A 17,390-nucleotide genomic window follows, 5' to 3' on the forward strand; every position below is an offset into this window, starting at 1 on the left:
TGGTGGACAGGCTGTCCCCTTATTATTGTTAACCAATTAACCCTTATTTCTGACACATGAATTTTATCCACTTTTTGATGTCATAATCTAATGTCATAATCTTTTTGTTCATAAGTTATTATCTAAGTCTGGTCTATATCAGTAGCCCCTTTTCATGCCCTTTTGATTAACATTATTTGTTATAAGTTTACTGTGATGCCATATGAACTTTGCTCCACAATCAGGATAGGTCTGCTTTCACTACTACTACTGTAGTGTTAACATTTCAATAATTTCCAGTGTGTATTTTTTTTCTCTCTTCCGCGCCCCTCTCCACCTCACCTCAGATTTTGGAAACGTGCTGGATTTGTACCAGTTTACCTAAGGCAGACTCCAGTAAGTATCCTACTGTTTCAAGAACCTGATCCAGCTCCCACTGACGTTAGTGAAAGCCTTTCCACATACTCTGATAAGATTTGGGTTGTGGGGTTTTTCAGAAGCACCTCAGCAAATCATTGGGAGTTAGGCACCTCGGTGCTTTTGAAAATCTTATTATAAGTGTCAGAGAATTTCACTGGGGTTGTATGGTCATTTTTATCTTGTGGGTTTATGGGTTCACTAATAACTGGGCTAACATATATTTTAGGGTTTGGAAGAGGAGTAGTGACCGTCTGTAATATCTTTTAGCTGTTTACTCTGCTTAAAAACTCAAGGCTAATGCCTATGTATGTAACTCAGGCAAGTGTGTGCAGATAGCCAGGTCGATGGCTGGCTGGTTATTTGCCCATGCATTTGCCACACTTGTGATGCAGCTGCAGTAGTTTTGAATGAAAACGATGTGCACATGCTTCTGTGTACGTAATTCACACAATCTGGACCTTAATAGAAAAGAAGTTTTTAGAATTAAGTCAAACCCCATCACCATCTTACAATTCTGCTACTCTCATATCAAAATCTCCTCTCATGAGCCAGTTAGATGCTAGAACTGCAAATCAAAGCATGTCACTTAGAGTAAGTCTTGTCTGACAGCAAGTGTTAAGTTTTCTGTGTCATTGCACCATTTTGCATTTGTTTTTCTGACTCTTGAGTGGTAGCTGAGATTTTTGGCTAGCTAAGTAATAGCAAAAAAAATTGGCCCTTCTCTGGAGTTTATCAAATCCCCAAGGCTGGTGGGATGTAAATTCCATAATGATGGTCAGCAGGGCTGGCTCTAGTTTTTTTGCCGCCCCAAGCAAAAAAATTTTTGGCTGCCCCTCCCCCCACCTCACCCCTGGGCTCGCCCCCGCACCTCCTGCCGCCCCAGCTCTGGGCTCCCCCCCACCAGTGCTGACTCGGCCCGCTCCCCCCTTGCCTCCAGCCAGTCCGGCGCTGGCAGGGTCGGGGTAAGCAGCGGGGCTCCTGGGCCACGCCTCAGCCCAGCCGGGACCCAGGAGGGCAGAGCCGGGGACCGCCCCGGCAGGGGGCTGAGGAGCCGGGGCAGGGTAGACCTAGAGGGAGCGGAGCGGAGCCCCGGAGTGTGGGACGCGGGCCCCGCACGGCAGCGCCCCGCCCTCTATGGCCCCGCTGCTGCTTCTGGCCGCCTTGCCGCAGTCCCTGGGTGGCTCGGGTAGCTTCGCCCAGCCCCGGCAGCGGCGCTGGGGGGGGGCTCTGTGTGCCCCAAGGGGCGGTCCCCAGCCCGAGTGTCCCCCGCTAGGAGCCTGCCCGGCCCAGCCACAAGGTGCGGGTACTGCTACCCTGCAGTGCGAACCGCAGCGGCCCCAGGGCGACGTGCTGCTGCTGCCAGGGCCGGCTCTAGGCTTTTGCTTGCCCGAAGCAAAAAAAGAGACGGCCAGAATGCCGCCCTTGAAAATGTGCCGCCCCAAGCACGTGCTTGGTTTGCTGGTGCCTAGAGCTGGCCCTGATGGTCAGTGACTTTTAATACAACCCGTGTCCATGCAAGAAATTGGGTAAGAGGGACCCCAGTGTTTTAATTCTATTACAACACCTGTCTTTGCTTTTGTCACTTCAGTACATAATGCAAAGGGTGGGAATCTGTCTCCCTTCCTAGAATGACCTGACTGGTGAGCACTCCTGTATCATGCTGAAGATGCTAAATGAAGAAGAGAGTGAACAGGAGCACTGGCTCGCTGCCTTCTGGAAAGGTAACAGCTGGTTGTCTGTCCTAGTGTGAGAGGAAGCCTCCGTGTATCCTTTGCACAACCGTGCTGGTAACCATTATCTTTTCTTCTTGTCCTGAAGATTTCAGGAGGCGGTTCCTGTCTCTGCTGTCGTATCAGTTCAGCACTTTCCCCCCTTCGTTAGCACTGAACATTCTACAGAACAAGAATATCAAGCAGGAGTTGCAACCCCGTGAGTCTCTAGGCTTCTAAAATCCCTTCAGTGGCTTAAGATCTTAACATGGTTTATCAAAAAGGTTCTTAAATGATACCTTAAATGTTCTACAGCCTTTAGTAGAATGCTACAACTCCCTGTTGGTCAGTTCTGTTTGCTCCCTTCAGCTTAAAAATATGCTTATTGCTGAGTAAAAACTTACAGTACTGTCTCCCTGATACAGTAGAGCTCTACTTGCTCAAAGTTTTGCAAATGCTCTGAAACTAGAGGGCTCTTTAATTTAGCAGACAAATACATAGCAAGATCCAATGACTGGAATTTAAAACTGGGTAAAGTCAAACTGTGGACTTAAGGTACCCACTTTTCACAGTGAGGGCAACTAACCACTGAAACAGTTTATCTTTAGGCTGTGGTGGAGATCTCATCACTTGATGTCTTTAAATCTGAATTGGACGTCTTTCTAAGAGACTTTCTAATTCAACCACAAGTTATTGATGCAGGAATTGTGACCCGTGTAACATGGGAGGTCAGACTAGATGATCACAATGGTCCCTTCTGACTTAAAAAATTTGTGAAAGCAAACTGTGGTTTCTTGAACGTAACAAGCTCAAGATCGCTCAAGGGAGCACAGGAATTAGTCTGGTTCGGTGTTTTGTTTTTATTTAATATTTGTTTTTATTTAATGAAAGCTGCTAACCCCCTGTGTCAGAGGACAGCCACAGTGTGGGCAGAGGCGGTGCAAGCTTCCCTACCTATGTGCCACAGCCCTTGTAGAGTAAGAGGAGGAACCCAGTCTCCATGGCCCACTGTTTGCCTAGTAGTAGGAATCATGACTGTAGTTGTGAGGTGTCTGTCCCCTACACAGATTTTTATTTAATCTTAAAATTCATTCGGAGAGTTTGCATGACTAAACCAGTTGAGGATTCAGTTATATTCACTATTGTTTGGTTCATATATATACATTTCAAAGCAAATATGTGGGTTGTGTTTGTGGCTGTTAGCACACAGGCAATTGATATTCAAAGTGAGCTTGATTATCCAGATCCTGAAGAAACATGAAGTGCAATTCTAATACTGCTGTTTTTGATTTGCTCAGCAATCAGCCGTCCTGAATTGGAAGCTGTGTTCATCCCCTATGACCTGAAGCGGTTAGAGATGTACTCTCGAAACATGGTGGACTATCACCTGATTATGGACACAATTCCCGCTGTCTCCAGGATGTACTTTCTCAGCCAGCTAGGAGACACATCCCTCTCTGCCGCGCAGTCTGTATGTACCATTTGCATTCGTTACCACCTCCTTCCTTCCCTGTTGAGACCATGTCGGGTCAATACTTCTGGAGCGAGTAACTCGCTCCTATGTAACTATCCCTGCCTACATCTTGGCTCTTATTTCGTGCTGTTGTTTAGTCTAACTTCTCCCTTTGGGAGTAAGAGAGTCTCACCTTCTGTCTGCTTTTCTATCACCTCCTGTGCTCAGAACACACTCCCACTTCACATGCCACACTCCTGTTCCTCGCCTCTTTCACATCTCCAAAACCCCCTGCGTCAGCTGACTGCCTCTTCTGCATTCCTCGCTGCGCTGTCTCCTGCCTGTACTGGTCTCTCGTGTTCTGTATTTGCCTTGACTCTGATTGTAGGGACCCTGTTCTCTTACACAAGCTGCAAAGCACTACGTACGCTTAAAGTGCTGTGTAAATACTAGCTAAAAGCCCCAAGCCAGAGCAGGAGACACTGCTGGACTAAACATGTATGTAGTGATGCCCATCAAGAGTGGAGCAATTTGGGGGCGTTCCAATACTTCATACAAAACTCTGAACCCCTCACCTGTTGTGCTTTGTATTATTTTGCTGGGCCAGTAACTTTGATGGTAAAATCCAGGGAGGTGGGGAAGAACCTAACTTTTTTGTGGGTTTAAAAAAAAATAAAAATCTTATCCTCCAGGCCCTTCTTCTGGGGATTGGTCTGCAACACAAATCTGTGGATGTGCTGGAAAAAGAGATAGAACTGCCCAGCAGTCAGCTGATGGGCCTCTTCAATAGGATCATCCGCAAAGTCGTCCAGGTAATTGCATCCTGGTCAAGCTTTGCGCTCTCAAGTTGGGCCCAACGCGGTCCCAGGCCTGAGCCTTGTAGTGTGAGAGAACTGGATCAGAATCCTGTATCCTCAGCCTGTCTCTAAGAAATCATTAGAGACTCATTGTAAAGAAATGTCTTCAACTGGTGGCAAACGTAGGTGGCTGTGGTGGTGATTTCTGTTATACACTCCCCCTTACAATATGTATATTTGTGTTTATTTTCAAATGGTGAAAGGTGATGAACTGAAGGCAGGAGGCTTTAGGATCTAATGTCCAGTAAGCAAGGTGGTGAGGAAGCTGATACAACAGTCCAGGCTCAATGTCTCAATCTGCCTTAGAATGGTCATCTCTAGGGTCACTGTAGGACAGAGCTGAAGCCTGTAGATATCCAGGAAAGGTTCTAGGTCAGGTCTCCAGTCTCCTTGATCTCCCTGATGAGGCTTACAGCAAGGGTGTCCGCTGTGGCGGTGGATGGCTGTCCGTGAGGAATTTGACTTGGGCCACCAACTCCTTTCACTTAAATCATTATCAGATGGGTAATACTTTCCTCCAGTAATAACATGGGCTAGATTCAAACTGGTGCCATAGGAATAAAAGGTTCCTCATCCATTTTCCAGTCCCCTGAGCAAGTTAATGCAACAACTTAATAGGCAGAGCTTCTGCATCCTAAAATGCAAGTCAGTCGCTTTGCAGATGGCTTGCTCATCATAGAATTCTTTTAGTTGACATGAAGGAATGACTAAAGAGAGTAAATCTGTAGTACTTTCCTCCACACATTAATGGTTCAGTTGGGATTGCCTAAGTGAGGTGTATTGTAAACCACCAGCTCTTGCATTTGTGCAATTGACATTGGATGACTGATTTATTTTTTTATTAAGCTGTCTCTGCTTCTGCTTTCAAGAAGTGGCCATTGAGTTTCATTTTTTCACACAAAGTGGCCACTTAAACCCCCTCCCCCCCCCCCCAAAAAAACCCCAATTCCTTGTTCATATTTCAAAGACTACAGAAGTTCCATAGTGGGAAGCCAAACTATTCTTAATTCCTTTTTAAAGCATCTCTGTGGGAAAACACCAGTAGCCCCATCACATTAATTCATTCCTTCCCCAGTTGTTCAGCAGGATCCAGGAGAAGGCTGTGGAGGAGCAGATGGCAGTTACAAAGGAAGTTGTAATGGAGCCAACCCTGAAATCTTTAAATGAGGACTTGGTAATAATAATCTTGCTACTAAAACTTCCAATATGCACGTCAGATCACTGAGGGTTTTCTCTAACTTAGGAGTCTCGTAAGGTGGATTTCTTCCAGTATAAGGAGTGCATGACATACATGTCCTGTTATGGTAGTTATGGAACTTTGCAAGCTTTAACTGTGCCTTTAAAGCTTCATCATTTTTGTGCTTATGTTTCTCCTTATACTGTGGTGCACCTCCCAGCCTTACCTTTGCATTTATGTTATGTTAAAATGCAGCTACAAAAAACAATTAAAAAGGGAAGAGTTGTTGGGAAACACCCAGTTCAGAGCTTGGGGCTTTTTGTTGGTTGGACGTACTGCCTTTTGGATGGGAGGGGAGTCAAGAGTGTAATTTCTGACCTAGGAGACTACCTTGTAATACACGGGTTACTGATGTACATAAAACTTAGTGTCTCTCTGGGATGTTTCAATGCAGGAAGAAGCAGCAAAGGAATTCCAAGAAAAACACAAGCAAGAAATGGGGAAGCTGAAAGACATGGACTTTTCACAGTAAGAATTTATCCACATAAGTCTCACCACAAATATTCCTAGGCATCTAGTTTGAATACCCAGGCTCCAGGAGCAGTACACCTTCGCATGTGGGGGGTAGGGCAGGAATATCTCAAAGACCTTGTGCTCACTTTCAAAGCAGACATCTGTGTCATATTGTCAGCCAATAAATTGGAGCTTTGTGTTAGATCAGAAATTTGAAGTCATGGTGTTTGTCAAGACACGTAGGCTGAACTTCTTATTCTGCAATATCTAATAAATGCTGTTTTGTCATGTTTTTGGCACCTGGTGATTACAGTTTTCTGAGACGTCTGTTAATCACAGGTAATTAATAATGGTCTCTGATAAATGTCTCTTGCTCTCAAGCTAATTTTCATTTTTTAAAATTAGTTGTGGTAATAGAAATCAGTGCTCATTGGCACTGGCCATCCATCTGTACTCCGTTCAACACATGAGCTAAGATTTGTGCCTGAGCAGCATAGTGTGGACAGGAACTTTCTAGTTCCCATCCTCCGCCTCATCGCTGAGTTCTCTTATTTAGTTACCTGTGACTTTTCCTACCAGCATTATTGAGCTACGTGCCCCAGTGGTAAAAGCAAATGACTGGGAGCCAGGGTTGATTGACCACATGGTGTGCGTGTGGGCAAGCGGTTTTGGTTTCCTTTACGTCTGCCTACCCAACTGTGCAACTGGATGGCCACTAGAGCAGCAGTTCTCAATCAGGGGTCCGCGAGCCCTTTCAGGGGGGCCATAGGCCCTGCGGCTGAAGCCCCAAGCCCCAGTGCCCCCTGTGGGGCTGAAGCCAGGAGTGACACAGGGCTGAAGCTGGGAGCCCTGGTGAACCAATCCTCCTCTTCCCCCTGCTCCCTCCTCCCCCGATCTAAAGGGCGTGGGGATGAAGCTGGGAGCCCCAGCACTTCCCGCTGGCAGAAGCTCTGAGCCCATGGGCACAGTTGGGTGGCCACAAGGGTTTTCCCCCTCAAACTGCAGTGCCTTACACAGAGTGGGGCAGTCCTGGGGGCAGCTCCCCCCCACCTCCTTCTCTCCCCCGAGCCCTGCCCTCTGGCCAGGTTATAGATCAGAAGCCAGAGCCAGGCAGTGCAGGATAGCTGCTCCCCTGGCTGGTGTGCCATGGAGCAGGCAACCATGGCATTCCCCCATCTGCTGCTGGTGCCCGGGGTTGCAGCTGCTCCTCAGCTCCCAGCCCCCTTTGACTTCTCGGGCAGCTGGTAAGAGCTGCCCAGGCAGGGGGTCCTGACTCCAGGGCCAACAGAGCCCTCAGGGAGCAACCTCCGCAGGAGGAGCCCTCCCGGTTCACAGCTCCTACCTACCCCCTCCCTGCACCCTGAGCTCCCTCCTGCCACACACAGCCCCTAGCTAGCCCCCTCCCTGCACCCTGAGCAGTTTTCAAACTTCTGAGTTCTATTTTTTGGTTGTGTTCCCCCACCACCCAGCCTGTCTAGAAGTCAAACTATGCCTATTTATAGGGTCCTCCTGCTGGGCCCTGGAGTTTTTATAGCATGTTGAGGTGGGGCCTCAGAATGAAAAAGGTTGAGAACCCCTGCACTAGAGAACAGGCTGGCCTTGAAGCTAAGGCACTGGGCAGAGACTTGGGTCTGGGCTCAGGCTCAATTCTGCCAAACTTCCTGTGTGAGCTTGGGCAGTCCCTAGTTCTCTCTCTGCCTTCCTTTCCTTTCTTTTCTGTTTGGCTGATAAACTCTTCAGGGCAGAGACTCTCTTGCTCTGTTTGTATGGTGCCCGGCACAACCTGATCTTGGTTGGGCCTCCACATGATACTGCAATAGAGATAATAAATTGAGTTATCTAACCATGGGCTGTTTTAATCTGATGGCTTCTGATGCTCCTAGGAATAATCCTTAGTAAGGCTACATTTTAGTCACGGGTATTTTTAGTAAAAGTCATGGACAGATCACGGGCAGTAAACAAAAATTCATGGCCCCTCCCTGTCCATCACTTTTTCAATATACCCCTGACTAAAACTTGGGGGGGGCTGGGGGAGGGAGACCTGGGACCCCCCGCTGGTGCTGGGGAGGGGGGTTTGGCTCCGTGCCTCCCCCCCAGCAGCAGGGTTTGGGTGTGGGAAGGGGTTGGGGCACAGGACGGGGTGAGGTGGGCTCTGGGTGGTGCTTACCTGGGGGGGTCCCCGAAAGTGACGACATCCCCCTCGCTTAGCTGCTAGTCAGAGGCGTGGCCAGGGAGCTCTGCGGTGTGCGCTGTCTCTGCCTGCAGGCACCGCCCCCGCAGCTCACATTGGCCGCGGTTCCTGGCCAATGGGAGCTGCAAAGCCAGTGCTCTGAGCGGTGGCAACGCGCAGAGCTGCCTGGCCACGCCTCTGCCTAGCAGCTAAGCGAGGGGGATGTCGTCACTTCCGGGGACCCCCCCAGGTAAGCACCTCCCAGAGCCCACCTCACTCCATCCTGTGCCTCAACCCCCTCCCACACCCAAACTCTGCTGCTGCTGGGGGGAGAGGGGAGCACCATGGCCTGAGACTGCCCCAGCAGCAGCCGGAGCACCTGGCGCAGGGGCTGCCTGAACTGCCCCTGGGCCAGGCGCACTAGCCGCTGTAGAAGTCATGGAGGTCACGGAGTCCGTGACACACTCGCAGTCTTAATCATTAGCTTCCCACAAATCACGGAGATGGTCCCACTGTCTTTGACACGAGCTTAGGACTCCTGACTTATACTTGTCCTTCTCCGCTATCCTTGGCTTCAGTGAAAGCACTAGTAGAGAAGTATCCTTGTCAGCACTGACTTAATCATCCCTTTTTTACCTTTTTTTTTTCCATTTATTAACTGGCAGTTTAAACCTAATGTTGCCTGAAATGTCTTTGCACAGCTGCTTGTTAATTATTGTGGAGCTAGTCAACTTAAAGGCTACTGAGCTGCTGAAGCTGTGAGTCTCACAGAACTCCAGCAAATGTTTCTTCCTTCTGAGCTAACAAGAACCAGTCCTTCCCTTTATCCTGCGAAAAACTGTTTATTTGTTCAAAAAATATTGTTGTAGCAGTGTCTTCTATTGTGGCCCTAAATCAACCAAGCAAACACTAACAAAGCTGAGAAGAGGAATAAAAGCTTCTTAAAATCTCTGGTTATGTTGTCTGCCTGATGTGACAGACGTGGATATGCATGATTATTTCAAACTACTTTCATTTCTCCTCTTAGCCCAGTGTGGTTTGCGGCTTTTCCTTTAAATTATTTCCCCCAGACCTCAACCTGCAAAAATCACCCTTATTCGATTTTTTTTTTTTTTTTTTTAAGCCAGATTATGGAGAAGTACAATAGTAGAGCTGAGAGAGCTGGAAAGGCTTTATCCAGCATTAATATAAGGTTGAACAGAGGCTAACTTCTGTATTGAGACCCCAGAGGCTTGGGGTAGGAGGGAATGAGCACGCCAGTTCTGTTGTGTGGTCCCTTAGTTAAAGCTGCATGCTGTGTCTCAAACAATTGGCTACCATAGGGAGGGGCACAGGACAAGAGCATAAACGGACCAGAATTTGTCTTTCTGGCCTTCCTGCTCAAAGGAAACGTTCAAGTTATAATATCGTGGGCCCCTTTCTTTTCGGTCCCCCTGTGCTAGTGCTCAGTCTTACTTCTAGTCATTAACAGCGGAATGGCTACAACACCCCAGACCATCTCTACAATGGAGCCTCTCCTGTGTGTGCCATTGATCCAGGAGTTCTCTTAGTTAACTAACTTCCCCTGGTGAATACTTGCTGTATGCATCCTTGGTCTTCATCTTTCGTGCAGCACTAACTTCTGCTTCTTTACTTTAAAAACAAACCCCCACAATCCTGTAAATGGAAACTATACGTTGGATGGATGTCTTCAATAGTGTATGTAGGTCTGGTGACGGCTGCCAAATTAATAAAAGCCATGGAGACTGAAGACCTCTCTCCTTGGAAGAGTTTACTACTTGGGCAGGTGCAATGCATGTCTCCTATATGCAAAGGAAAACCACTGTGGCCTTGGCCCTCCACTGGAAGGCAGGGTGTGAGCGTGTGTGTCTGCTGCCATTCAGTTCTCTGCCTCTGTGATGGGGCTGCCATAAAAGAGCAATTTGGTAACGTTCATAATATGGGCAGCTGAAGGAACACCACTAGTTTCACATCTGTTACTGAACAGCTTTTGGATGATAAGTTCTTGGTCAGCACTGACCTAGTTTGGATTCAGACCAGTGATGTAGTCATGAATCGCTGTGTACTGCATTACAGATCCTCCTGAGCCATCTGGTTCTGCTTTGAACCAGCTCTTTATTTCTGAAAGTTTCTCTTCTGTGTGGATGCTGACACAAGCACTGGCTGGGTAGCAGTTTGTGGACAGAATTAACCTTAATTGTTCTCCTTTAAACAGACTTGGTTTTGTTTTGTTTTCTCCTCTCCACCTCTCACTTAGATATATAATCCGGGGTGATGATGAAGAATGGAACGAAGTGCTGACCAAAGCAGGACAGAACGCTTCGATTGTCAGCTTGAAAAGGTTGGGAAAGTGTGGTGGTTTTTTTTTGTTTTGTTTTTTAAATCCATGCACCTCTCTTCAGTGGATCTGTCCTTCCCAGTTTGCTTTATCGTAATGCTTAAACGTAGAGTGAAGATGAGGAGTTAAAGGCACAGGAATTGTATATCTTGCTGCTCTACGTATACGCCTAACGGGATCAGAGAGGGTAAATAGCAAGTAGGCTGGGTTTTCCCTTGAGTAGAGAAGATTGTAGTGTGGCTCTGAAAAACAGTCCTCCCTTTCTATAACTTGATCCCATCTTGGGTTTTATTTAGCCAGTATGGTACATCTCTCAATCCTAACTAGCCCCACTTTTTCACCCTGGCCATGCACCTAATTTGTCCTGATTCTCTTTGGTGGGGGTAATTCTTTTAAGAGTTACTCCTGTTCCATTTGATTTTCTTCTGCACTGGCAGCAGCTGACACCTGGGGAAGCTTGTAGAAATTCATCCTCTTAATTTAGGGCCTAATCCTCTGAGATGCTGAGTGCCCTCATCTTCCTGTGACTTCCTTAGGGGCAGATGGTTCAGTAGCTCATAGGGTCAGGTTCTTAGTTGAAAATGTTAATCTCCCTAACGTGGTTTTCATCCATCTTTCTTCTTTCAGCTCCTACACAGGTCAGCATGGGATCTTCCCTGATCTGTGCCCCTGAGGATTTATGGGATGGCACTGTCATACATGTTTTTCTTGAGGCCTAAGGACAGGAATAAATATGTTGGCCATCGTGCATCTTTATTTTGCTTTGTATGCACACACATTGCTTCTGTGAATCCTGGAAGCAGTAAATGAGCCCCTACTTATCTTAAAAAAACATACAATGACCTTTAAAATGTAATTGAAATTGGAGATTCCACAGATTTGTTACATTTGATCCATCCACCCCCAGCCTAAGCCCAGTGCAGGACTGTTATTTGTATGCCTACGTTTTCAAGTATCTAATGATTTTAGGGTGCCCCAGTTTCTGTGCCCAACATGAGATGCCTTCAAGAGGCTTGACTGTAAGAAGGTTCTGAGCACCAACCCTCTGAAATTCAGGCTACTTTAAGGTGGTTCAAGTTGGGCACCCAAAATCACAAGACACCAGAAAATCTAGGTCATATTCCTTAGTGCTCTCACTTGTCCTGCTTTAAATGAGCCAAGAAATGGGATCACTTCTTTTCCCCCACACCCTCTCCTTTGGCGGCCTGGCAGCCAAGGTTTCTGTGGAGGCTTCTCCCCCATGTAGCAGATGTTCCCCTGTTGAATTGAAATTCTCTTTAACAAATGTTTTGTTCCTGTTTCTCAGTGAAAAGAAGAGAAAACTAGACTTGGAAAAAGGACCAAAACAACAAAAGAAATTTAAGAAGAACAAAGATCTGAAGCAGAAGTGGAAGAAATGACTTTAAAAATGATAATGGACTTGAATAACCAGGAGCAAGCTCCTGTCTAGGGACCCCCATCCCCTTTTTAAAGCAAGGACTTCTCTTGAAGAAGCAGTGTCTGGAGGGGAAGGGCTTAGAGGCCCTTTTAAAGAATATATTAAGGAAAATGCAGTGACATCGTCGAGAGATGCTGCCCATGGGGATTTTTATACTGTGTCCCTGGAGAGCCTCGTTTGATGAGGCACTACACAACAAACTAGACTATTACAAGGGTGCCTAAATGGCTAAGAAATGTCAATTCCCAGGGCTAATCAATCCATAAACAACTTTCCCTCGTCTTAGTGGTTGGTATTTTAATTTTTTATTTTTTTATTTTGGGAGGCCTTTTGGAGCACTTGCTTTTATTGTGCCTTACTATGTGGTGTGGCATGCTAGCATTTTAATACACCCTTCTCTGCATCCGCTTTCCGTTATGAATGACATCAGGTTCAAGCAGCGTCATTTCTGCTTTCAAATTGAGCCATGAGCTCCATTCTCTGTGTGGGGCTTTGCTATTCACTGAGCACCAGCGGCGTGTTCAGTGCCATGTAAAAGTGGCCACAGTCCTTGCGCTAAGGAGCTTGCAGTGTATGTTTATATATATTTCTGTTTGGAAAACAAAGCCTACAGCTCCTGGTTTTAGTTCCCTAGAGGAAGCCCCTAATAAGGATGCCTCTGTCTCATTCTTAGTGGCTTATAGGCCCCTTATCTCTCAGGTGGCTCAGGGGTTTGCCCTGTGATATGCCTGGTAGATGGTCCTAATATTTCCTTACTCCCTAAGCTTGCTGTGACAAATAGAGAAGGCCCTGCTGGCTCCATGTTGCCTGGTATACTTTCAGCTATCGCTGTCTGCTTGGCTTCTTGTAGTCTGGAAATTGTGCAGAGGTTGCCATAAAATCAGCATAGGCTCCAATGCCAGGAAACCAGCCTCCTCGCCTACACTGGCTTCTCCTCAGGCGGCAGGGGCTGTCCAAGCAACTCAACAGTCCGCTCATGTGACAGTAGGTCTCTGCTTACCTGTGGTTCCTTTTTACGTTTGGGACCAGGTCTGTGTTACCCAGGCTCATGTCGTCTTCTGCTGGGGGGCTTCTGTGGTGGAGCTGCTCTCTTCTGTGTCTGTGCCTACAGACTCCCTTGAGTGAGGCAGATCTTAGCTCTTGGGGAACTGCAGACAAATGCAGCAGCTGAAGTTCCACTTCCTCCTCCCTTCCTTCCACAGAATAAGGGTTCCTATTCCACTGACCCCCATCCCACAGCCTGCTCCACACTTTGCATCTCATGCTCATTCCCTCCCCTGCATGTATTTTTCTGTCACCCACCTTCTTTACCCCTGCTTCCCAGCCCAAGAGGACTGGGAGCTGCTAATGGTAGGCTGTATTGAGAGCCCTATGCTACAGATGGGTGAGAGTTACGAATGGCTGTAGATCCTGACCTGTCCCTCCCTCTGCTTCTGGAAAACCTCACTGACCCTTGAGTCCCTCCTACCTCCCCATGAAACTCTTAAAAAACTGTTTTCTCCACCTGGATGTGCACCAGTTTCCTCCCCAATAAGCTGTTTGGATTTGAGAGGCCTGTTAACCAGAAGGAAGGGCTACAACAACAGTGCTTGTGTCTCCCTTTCATTAACAAATCAATTTGAAAGAATGCTTTGCAACAAAATTTCCTTTCCAATATATCAGGGAGCTGGGTGCCCGGAAAATTGCATTTATACCCCACCCCAAATACGTAGAAAAGTTGCTCCATCAACTGGCAGAACAAGGTGCTACCATCCAGGAGGCAGGAGTTGGGTGCTGGACCTTGGTTATCTGCTTCTGGGTAGCAGGGGCTGGAGTGTGCTGTGTTGTGCTCCAGGGTTCCCCTGTGGCTGACTCAGGATTGTTGACCCCAGAGGGCACTGGATCTCATTGGTCTGAGGGATGGTTACTGCAATGCAAGACTTTGCAAGGTGTGTCACAGGTAAATTGCATCCTTTAGGCTTTGGGTGGGGCCAGGAGGAGTGGGAAAGGAATTGACCTGTGCACCTAGAGTTAGTCTTAAATGATTGGTGTGGAATTGAGAATGATTTCATTGGTGCCTCTGCTTGTTTTGCTTGCTCCTCCGGAAGTGTGATCTGATTGGCCACAAATAACAGCAAAAGGTGCTTAAGGTACCTGTGTGGTCCTTACGGGAGTCTTAAGCAGCAGTTTTAAATTATTTCAGGCTGAGCCCTTTGAGCAGTGTGCAGATTATTAGGACTCATTCACACAGAAGTTGGTGTTTACCCTGTGATGGGGTGTTCACCTCAGACAGAGCAGGTTACATTAGTTAATTAACCTGAAAGGCTGCACCTGAGGGAGAGCCAGGGCTTGAGAGGCTGATTGATGATGGAGCCCAGCTGAGAAGGACTGGGTGGGGCTGGTAGAAAGCTGGGAAGCAGGCTGCAGTCACTCCCTGGGAGAAGGGAGATGTGTTTGGGGCTGCAGAGTTAAGTGGTCTACAGTGACTCCCTGGGAAGAGGGAGTTTGGGCTGGTAAACCTGGGAGCCAGAAGATGTAGGAAGTAGTCCAGGAAAAGAGCAACAGGATCAGAGAGAAAGCAGGCCACAGTGCTAGATATAGGGTCCCTGGACTGGAACCCGGAGTAGAGAGCAGGCCTGGGTTTCCCTACCAGCCCCATGGAAAGTGGCACAGGCTGAGCAGTGGAGCTGAGGACTGCCTGGGACAGTTGTTCAATGGGACTTTGCTAACTCTGGAAGGGGACTACAGTGGTCTGGCTAGAAGGCCAAGACATGAGGAGAGAACACCCTGAGTTGTGCAGAGAGACAGACAGAAGCATGGCAGGGTGTGCAAATGAGTGGCAGAAGGGGACATTGGACTGGAAAGGAGCTAATCCCCAGAGCAGCCAGGAGAAGATGCCCTTGTGGTGAGTGGACCCCGTGACATACCCATTGAATGTCTTGCTGGCCATTATACCAGAGTAATGGGAGGGTTTTCCTATTGCACATCCCTGCTCAAGGCCAGAAAACTTTAACTGAAACCCTTCCTCTTAAAATGTAGAAGTGGTGAAAACCACTGAGCCTGTTGTAGGAATCCTTAAACTATGGTCCTAAAGGGTTCAGAGGTGTGCAGTTTAAGATGAAATCTGTTATAGGGGCCCATTTGGCTGTGATGTCTATCAGAAGCAGCTTGTGTTAAAGGCGAGGCTAATGGGCAGAGGGTTTTGGGGTAACTGGGGAAGCTGATATTTATTTCCAAGACTAAAAATACCTCAGATGTGTATTATAAACTATATCTTTGTCCCTGTCTCTCCCAGCTATTTGTTGTTGCTTGTCTTAGATTGCGAGCTCAGGGACATGGTCTACCTGAGTTTGTAAAGAACCTCCCACGGCTAACCCTTTAGCCTGCTTGGGGCCTCTGGCTGCTCCCCTATTGTAAATGTTACTGGTAGCGTCATGGTCTCATACACAGGGCAATAGACAGGGAGTCAGGAATCCTGGGTTTTATCATCACTCCTACCTACCCTGGACTTCCTTTGTGTCTTTAGGCAAGTCACATAAATTCTCTGCACCTCTATCTGTTCAGGTGGGGATAATACATAGCCTGAACACATTGATGGGCTGAATTAATGTTTGTAAAATGCTTTGTGAGCCTCTGGTGGAAGGTGTAAAATATTATTCAGTGGAAATTAAATGATGATGTAGCTTGCTAAATCACATTGTCATGTTTTTTCAAACATGGCTTCATTTTGCTTTTATAGCGAGGCATTGCAGGAGTAATGTATTACATTGGCAGGTTCCCCTACCTAGTTTTCAAATATTCTTTAAATCAGACTACATAGTCACATTATATGAAAATATCATTGGTCAGGTGACATTTTTTGAATATATGAGTGACATACTCTTACTGTAACAACTGTTACTGCCTGTGCTGTTCAGGACATGGTTGTGGAAATGCCTATTTCTGGGGAGATCCTAAAGTGGGTTTTAAACCTGTTGTATCCTGAGTGGGTAAGATTCAGCTGGATTCTTTAAGCAAACCAGCAAAGTGTAAGAGAGTGGACCTGTTAACTGCTGTTCATCCATCTTCTTTCTTAAGCTCTCTCTAGTCTTCTCTGGTTATAGATTTTTGCTCTATTGAATGTGCATTGGATACAACCTAATTTCTCTGAAATTGGTAAGAGGCTCACTTATGAGATGTTAACAAGTAACTGCTCTAATCAGCTCATGGGATAGATACTATTTTATCTAAGCAGAATATTGACTGTTTTGCAAGGAAGGGAGTGTATCCACAGTTGAGCTGTTTTCCAGTTGTTTGGAGTATGTAAACTTCGTGATCACTAACTTCCTTTGGATCCCTCCTTCTGTTCATCAGTCACTTGTGGAAAACTGGAAAACAAAAAACCTCAAGTGCTACAATAAGTGGCACCAGATTTTTACAAGCTTAGTTGAACCACATTTTCCCTGTCTGTGCTTTAGATCAGTCAAGTAGATTAAATTGCAGCTTAGAATAAGGGCTTGTTGAAATTCATCCATTTAGCTTCATGAGAAGCTAAAATAAGGGCAGATACTCCTCTGGAGAGTTAGTCTAGTGCTTTACTTCTCAGACATTTCCCCCAGTTCAAAGACGGGGGCAATTTTCTTGGCTACGCCTTGGCTATACTGGCAATTCACAGCGCTGCACTTGCTGCGCTCAGGGGTGTGAAAAAACACCCCCCCTGAGCGCAGCGAGTGCAAAGCTGTAAAGCGCCAGTGTAATCAGCGCCTGCACGCTCCCTCGCAGCACTGCAAGCTATTCCCCTCAGAGAGGTGGAGTACTTGCAGCTACACAGCGGCAGCGCTGTGAATCCACGAGTGTAGCCAAGGAAGCTACAATAGCACCTTTGTGAGGGTTTCCTTGCTGCCCTGTTTGTATCTCCTAGGCAGAGCCAAGGTTTCATTGTTCTCCTAGCCACTGAGTGCCAAATGTTCCCCTTTTCCGTAAGAATCAATCTTAAGCACTTCCATTGTTGTTCTGTCACTAGTGCAGCTCTGTTAGCTGCTCTCCTTGCCAGTGGTTTAAATGTCCATGGCTGGTCTGTGCTAGTTGTAACAGTCTCCCTGCAGTCTGTGCAGGCCTGGGCAAACATGCATTTTGGTGCCCCGGCCCCTTTGTGTGTGGTGCTCCCAGCTCCCCCCCATTACACCTGGCCTCTGTGGGCTCCGCAGGCTCCCCAACCCCTGCACTCTGCCCCCTTTGCCCCTAACCCCTGCACCCCCGTCCTGAGCCCTGCTGTCTGTGCCCATGTGGGGAAACTGACCTGAATGCATGGAGCAGCAGGTATTGTTATTCGCTCGCTCTCCCTCCCCCCCCCATGCTGCTCCACCACACACCCCTAG

At 47.3% G+C, this 17,390-nt stretch overlaps 1 protein-coding gene across 2 annotated transcripts in view; it reads left to right on the forward strand.

Annotated features, from left to right (window-relative positions):
* The window catches only part of NAT10 (N-acetyltransferase 10), a 35,344-nt gene extending 22,996 nt beyond the window's left edge, over positions 1-12,348 (forward strand). For both annotated transcript variants that reach the window (XM_024213855.3, XM_024213854.3), the window contains exons 21-29: positions 327-375; positions 2,027-2,120; positions 2,218-2,328; positions 3,407-3,579; positions 4,254-4,373; positions 5,494-5,592; positions 6,050-6,123; positions 10,536-10,619; positions 11,923-12,348. In XM_024213855.3, coding sequence (XP_024069623.2) covers positions 327-375; positions 2,027-2,120; positions 2,218-2,328; positions 3,407-3,579; positions 4,254-4,373; positions 5,494-5,592; positions 6,050-6,123; positions 10,536-10,619; positions 11,923-12,016 — 898 coding nt within the window. In that variant the 3' untranslated portion in view covers positions 12,017-12,348. The remainder of the gene's footprint in view (positions 1-326; positions 376-2,026; positions 2,121-2,217; positions 2,329-3,406; positions 3,580-4,253; positions 4,374-5,493; positions 5,593-6,049; positions 6,124-10,535; positions 10,620-11,922) is intronic.
* Positions 12,349-17,390: the final 5,042 nt, after the last annotated feature.

This window comes from Terrapene carolina, unplaced genomic scaffold (genome assembly GCF_002925995.2).
Source record: "Terrapene carolina triunguis isolate 2854851 unplaced genomic scaffold, T_m_triunguis-2.0 Scaffold96, whole genome shotgun sequence".
Classification (NCBI taxonomy): domain Eukaryota; kingdom Metazoa; phylum Chordata; order Testudines; family Emydidae; genus Terrapene; species Terrapene triunguis.